This window comes from Osmerus mordax, chromosome 13 (genome assembly GCF_038355195.1).
Source record: "Osmerus mordax isolate fOsmMor3 chromosome 13, fOsmMor3.pri, whole genome shotgun sequence".
Lineage (NCBI taxonomy): Eukaryota > Metazoa > Chordata > Actinopteri > Osmeriformes > Osmeridae > Osmerus > Osmerus mordax.
This window is the reverse complement of record NC_090062.1, coordinates 8,363,277-8,369,494: the sequence shown is the minus strand read 5'-3', so window position 1 is coordinate 8,369,494 and position 6,218 is coordinate 8,363,277. Positions and strand designations below refer to the sequence as shown.

At 39.3% G+C, this 6,218-nt stretch overlaps 1 protein-coding gene across 3 annotated transcripts in view; it reads right to left on the bottom strand.

Annotated features, from left to right (window-relative positions):
- Positions 1-1,575: 1,575 nt before the first annotated feature.
- Positions 1,576-6,218, bottom strand: part of tspan4a (tetraspanin 4a) — a 43,599-nt gene continuing 38,956 nt past the window's right edge. For all 3 annotated transcript variants that reach the window (XM_067248480.1, XM_067248481.1, XM_067248479.1), the window contains 4 exons: positions 3,833-3,934; positions 2,711-2,842; positions 2,239-2,322; positions 1,576-2,081 (listed from right to left, as the gene is read on the bottom strand). In XM_067248480.1, coding sequence (XP_067104581.1) covers positions 2,013-2,081; positions 2,239-2,322; positions 2,711-2,842; positions 3,833-3,934 — 387 coding nt within the window. In that variant the 3' untranslated portion in view covers positions 1,576-2,012. The remainder of the gene's footprint in view (positions 2,082-2,238; positions 2,323-2,710; positions 2,843-3,832; positions 3,935-6,218) is intronic.

Below are 6,218 nucleotides of genomic sequence, written 5' to 3'. Positions count from 1 at the left end.
ACCCTACTTACCTCGGGGGAATGTCCCTGTACTTACTGTAAGTCGCTCTGGATAAGAGCGTCTGCTAAATGACTAAATGTAAATGATATTTGTCAGTCATATCAGTGAGGTGTTAGACTGGTATGCAGGTGCTGCAGATTTGTTTAGGTCATTAGCTTTAGTTATGCCCTTGCTGAATAGTAGGCCTATGCTGTTGCATCAAGGAGGTTTTGTACAATCGGCTATTACTTTGCCAGCACTATATGCTACAATGGCCATAGATTGAGCCACAGAATAAATTACATAATGCGTATGATTGCATACAACCACTGTCAGGTTTCTCAGAAAATCAGTCAACACTGTTTTATCATCTATGCAGACGCTCCGGCGTCTGTTTCAGAGACAAGGCGATGGGATCGAAAGGTGAGGGAGAGTGAGCGCAGCTCAGGTATGTTTTATTGATCAAGAGCGGGAATGGAGAAAGCTGGCGAACATGGGTATGAATTATGAATCAGATGAGTGAAAGGGAAAAGAGAGGTCTGCAGAGAAGGGGATGAACTCAAGAAGCAATAGATATGGGGTCTCATAGAAAATGTAAGGCTGTGGCAAACATGAGGAGGAAGGAGTTCGAACACGTTCTGAAATAGACTATTTATGTTGTAATATTCTTAAAGTAGGTTTACGTGATTTGTCTTCATTGCAACCAGATGCCTGGACAGCCTAGATCATGCTAGATTACTGTCTTTGGTCTGCAAATCCTAGAAATAGGCTACATCCCAATTAGTGCTAATTTTATTTAATGCTAATTTCACTTTAAATGCCCTCTCCACCCGGCCCCGATGAACATGGTCCTTTTTCAACCATGTATTCCCGTTATTATAATGATCATATTCATCAGTTTGTTGTTTGTTGACTCACTACGTTGGGCCTTTGAGCCACCATTATGAACGTCATCCTGCCATTTGCAACAACTGACTGGTTTTGGTTGTTGGATTTCAGATAAAGAAATGTTTTAAGTTTCCATTGCTGACCTATCAAAAGCACATAACCTATATCTAACATTTTAGGACGAGGCAAATGTATTGTCAAATCAATCGAGGGGTAGCCTGAGAAACGGTTTGGCTAATCTGCTGTCTGTGTTTAACAAAACAAAGTTTATGCTTGTCAGTCTTGTTAAAGAGAAATCATGGAATTATATAGGCTACTTCGTACTTTGCTAAATGTAGGCTGTTCAGGTAGGCTACTGTTGGACTATTTGAACACGCAAAGTATATCTAGGTTACAGAGAAGAGTTTCTGTTCAATGTGTAATAAAGTGAAGACTGAAGATGACTCACAGTCAAACTGATCTTTTAAGAAGCTGAATCTAAAAGGTGATGAATGTGAATGATAATAGAAAATCCCGAATAGGATTTTTTTGCTACCTTGAAGGTTAAGTTTGCAAAGAAACCTTTATTATGTAAAAAAAAAAAAAAAAAAAAAAAAAAAAAAAAATTGCTATATCCATACAAAAACGTCAAGGTGAACTGCGCCACAGTAGCCTATAGTGGATTGGCTATATTCATTTCTCAGGAACAGTTATACTCAGGCAAGGATCTTGTTATGAGCCAAAACATTTAATCAACACCACACCTGTCAGAACCATGCACACATACTTGCATGGTGCTTAGCTTCCTTTTTTTTAAACACTTACATCATAACGTTTTCAAAATAAATACAAATTAATATATCTTTAAGAAAAAGAGTTACATTTCTATATATGTTCGTAATCCTGTATGTTGATCACAAAACTGAATGTACAATCTTACATAGAGTAGCCTACTGTATAGCTCAGCCCAATAATTACATTGACTTAGTGTTGCTGCGTAACATTTACAGAAATGTTGTGGACTGTAACATAAGGGTTGGTCGGCAAGGCAACAAATTGAGTGTCACGGAGTAGACAAGGGTCGGAAAAAAAACAGTCTTTGGAAGGAAAAGGGTAGGTCTATCTCCCACCTTGAGTTCAATCCAAATCTCTTTTACGACCAGGTTTTAGGCATAGAAGGTTTCCACTTTCACAGCCTGGCAGAACATGGTCATTGAGAACACCAAGCCAAGAATCTGTAGAGATGAAACAGAGATTACATTAGAGACAAATAATCCATGTAATGGACATCAAATCACCCATAACTTCTGCTGTTGAACCTTCTTGTTTTGAATGTAGCTGCTGTATTACTCTTGTTTTGAATGTAGCTGCTGTATTATTATTGTTTTGTACCTGAGTGAGAGCAGTACACAGAGCAAATATCCAAAGTGCCACCAGGTTTTCATTTAGCCAATCCTTCACTCGCTCATAACATGGCTGCAGAGATACAGAAAAGAATACATTAGAATATAGATACAATTCAATATATTACCTTCACTTCAAATAAACACAAGGTTTTAAAGTACTCAAGTGATTCAATAATGATTCGGTTATATGGGTAGTTTGATACTACAATGATCACAAAAGTACAATTATAATCAACATTTTGTGTTGTTCTCACCAAATGAATAGGCTTGAATGTACCTGCTCCCCTACCCCCTATTGTTGCCATGATTCTGACACAGAACCAAATATGAAAAACAAGCTCTGTGGAAACAGTTGGCTCAAACAAGTTTCCATAGCTCTATGCTGTGCTGCAAAAAAAAACAATTTCTATTTGTTTGTTAGTCTGTGTGTGTGTGTGTGTGTTTGTAAGTGTACTTACTGCAGTCCACCAGGTCCCTGGGTTATTCAGACCACAGTTGTCACTGTACTCCAAGCAGCAGGAGTCTGGCACACGCGTGGCATTATATACCTCAAACCAATCTGTATGATTGGTTACACCACAACACCGGAACTGCAAAACAGATAGATACAACATCTTAAGTACAATGGATTTTTTTTAATGCTAGAAATGTCACACACAATATCTATCTTAGTCTGGGGTTCACTGACTTACACTGACAGTGATTGTGCAGGTGAGTTTATCAGCACAGTTACTCAAGCAAATAACATATACTGTCCCAGAGTCCGTGCAGACACAACCACACCAACAGTTTCTCTCCATTTGTTTTCTTTTCTCCATCTTTGTTTTCTATCTTTTTTTTTCTCAATCTCTCTCTCATACACATTCCTCTGTCCCATCACAGTCTTTTATTACAAGTAACAACCAGTCATCACAATCTCTGTGTGATGTAAAAGTAGTCCACTCTATCATGGAACAACCCCACAGCATGGAATCATCGTTTGATGTTTTCCAACAACTTTCACCACAACCGTGAAAGTTCTGTTGCATTTCCTAAATCCAAATATCTTTCCTCACCTTGTGTTTAATTTGGTGTGGAGATTTCTGACTATGAATAATACAAAAAAGCAAAATCAAAGTGAAGCTGTAAACAAACTCCGATCATTGGGGGGAGTTTGTAATTATAATTTGCATTCATTTCTCCACTTTTGGTAACCTATTTTAAGACCCAAGGCTTCACACTAAATCTGGTTTTATTGCATCGTTTCAAGTCCACTTGGTGGTAGAAGTAAACATGTAATTATACCTTTATCTAACAATAAACTTCTATGCCACCTTTTTCATAGCCCAAGCTTAATTTACCAATTTTAATAATTTACCACCAGGGGGCATTTTAAGTAGCACAAGCAGCATGATAAAATGTGTGCAAGCATGATTACATCTGAAAAATAAATTTTCACACATTTAAAGACAGGACCTGAAATCTCTCCAGTCTGACCTTCTCATTGAATGTGGATGTATGATTTGAGAGGGGGCTAAGGAGAAAAGACATGAGGCTGGGCTTTAGAGAGGTCAAACCTAGCCTGTCTACAGGCGTCTTACATCCGTTTGTACAATCATCCAGGCATTCGTCAAGCCCACGTTCCCCTCGGTGCCAAAGAGCTGGAGCCCTCTCTTCAGATCCCTCTGGGCATAGTGGTCAATCTGAACAAGGCAGACAGGGAGAGAGGAATCAAAAGAAATATGTACATTATAGGTTTGTGTTGTACAAACCCCTCAGGTGCTACTTTTTGCTCCTTCACATCACAGTTTGACGATAAACTGTACAGTATTAGTCTTGGTAGTGATTTAAAAATAAAAAAATACAACCTTCCTTCTGTTCTTCCTTTCTTTTACACGTTTGTGCAAGTGCCAGATTTAATTGACAGATTTGGGTAACAATTGTAGACATAATCCACCCAACTTAGTTATGGTGCTCAAGGGAACTAGAGCAGTAGGGATTGTCATGAGTTTCCAGTTGAGACTTGTCTCTATTTGAACTACACTTCATTTGGAGTGCAATTAGACACATACATGGATGTGCAAAGGTATCGATGAGTTTAATAAACATGAAATAGACTGGTAAACAACCACATGTAAGACATTTGCAATGAAATATTGACAAATGACCATAACTGATTACCTTTATTGAACTATATTGAAATATTATTTTAAAAACCTGGCAAAGAAAAATAAATAGCTTCTCTCTCTCTCTCTCTCTCTCTCTCTCTCTCTCTCTCTCTCTCTCTCTCTCTCTCTCTCTCTCTCTCTCTCTCTCTCTCTCTCTCTCTCTCTCTCTCCTCTCTCTCTCTCTCTCTCTCTCTCTCTTTCTCAATCTCTCACACACACACACACTAATGTGCGCCGTTTAACTTTACTCACACATTGGCAACGTCAACAACACATCGATCTCAATGATCTCCGAGAGTCAGGTGGCTGAGCGGTTAGGGAAGCGGGCTTGTAATCAGAAGGTTGCTTGTTCGATTCCCGGCCGTGCCAGATGACGTTGTGTCCTTGGGCAAGGCACTTCACCCTACTTGCCTCGGGGGAATGTCCCTGTACTTATTGTAAGTCGCTCTGGATAAGAGCGTCTGCTAAATGTAAATGTAAATCTCCATTGACTAAGAATCCTCTTCTCAACACTGGGACTGGATAATGCAGTCCTTAAGTCTGGTTCAGTAGAATCTCAACCCAGAGGAAGAACTAGGGAGTCAGGTGGCTGAGCGGTGAGGGAATCGGGCTAGTAATCCGAAGGTTGCCAGTTCGATTCCCGGTCAAGCCAACTGACGTTGTGTCCTTGGGCAAGGCACTTCACCCTACTTGCCTCGGGGGAATGTCCCTGTACTTACTGTAAGTCGCTCTGGATAAGAGCGTCTGCTAAATGACTAAATGTAAATGTAAGAACTATGCCTTCCAACCCTGCTGTCAGACTCCCTCTCCCCTCCTTGTTCAATTTGTCTATAGACCATTTACACATTCTGTTTTGGACCCTAGGGTAGGGAACTACAGCACTTGGCTAGTTTGCCTTTAGAGTTGGTCTGGTTGTTTTCCAGATTCAGTGCATCTGGGTACAAATATGTGAAAGATAATTTGGTTATTTCCAATCCCTACATTACATTACATTTGCTAACTAAATAAAACGGTATCAAAGTATCAAAAAAAAATTATAATATTGAAAACAACATTTTAAGCAGACTATTATTAGACAAATAACCCAGTAATCCTTTTTACAACTTTAGACACCACAAATCTCTGAAAGCTCAAGTTCCCCTGTCTACAGCATTTTGTCCTTCGCAACTGCAGTGGCACTCAAATACAGCAGGCAACATGAGAATGAACAATCAATTATTCAGAATGAGAGAAGGGTATAGAGAGGGGGGGATATTAGGAGAGAGTTCTAAGGGATGAGATGGATAGAATGAAAGAGAGGGAGAGAGTGCACACAAGATGAGGAGAAGAGATGGTACAACACAGAAGAGATGAAAACAAACCTAGGTGAATAATTCACCCCTATGTGGAAACTGCTGCCATCTAAAAGTACACCAAACAATGTACATTAAGGAGACCTTGTCCCTGATTAAAAAGCATTTGCAAGAAAATCTTGGCATAAAGGGAGGAGAAAGAGCTAGCAGAAAGAAGGAAGACTAAATTAGAAGAGAAGCGTGTCAATTCAGCTACCCACATGTAATGTTTCCATCCATTTGATCATAAATGGGAAGAAAGACAAGGACAGAGATTAGTTACATGGGAGAAATAAAAAATACTGAGGACAAAGAGAACACATCCCTTTGGATGACCCTTTTGAGCACAAATTTTAATTAGCCCACATACAGCTAACACACCATAAACATGTCTTCATAAGTCAACTATCCAGCCGCTTTTGGCAATAGTTTTTCCACCTGCTGTGGGACAGTTTTATAAACCTTAACCATCTTAAGACAATTATTTG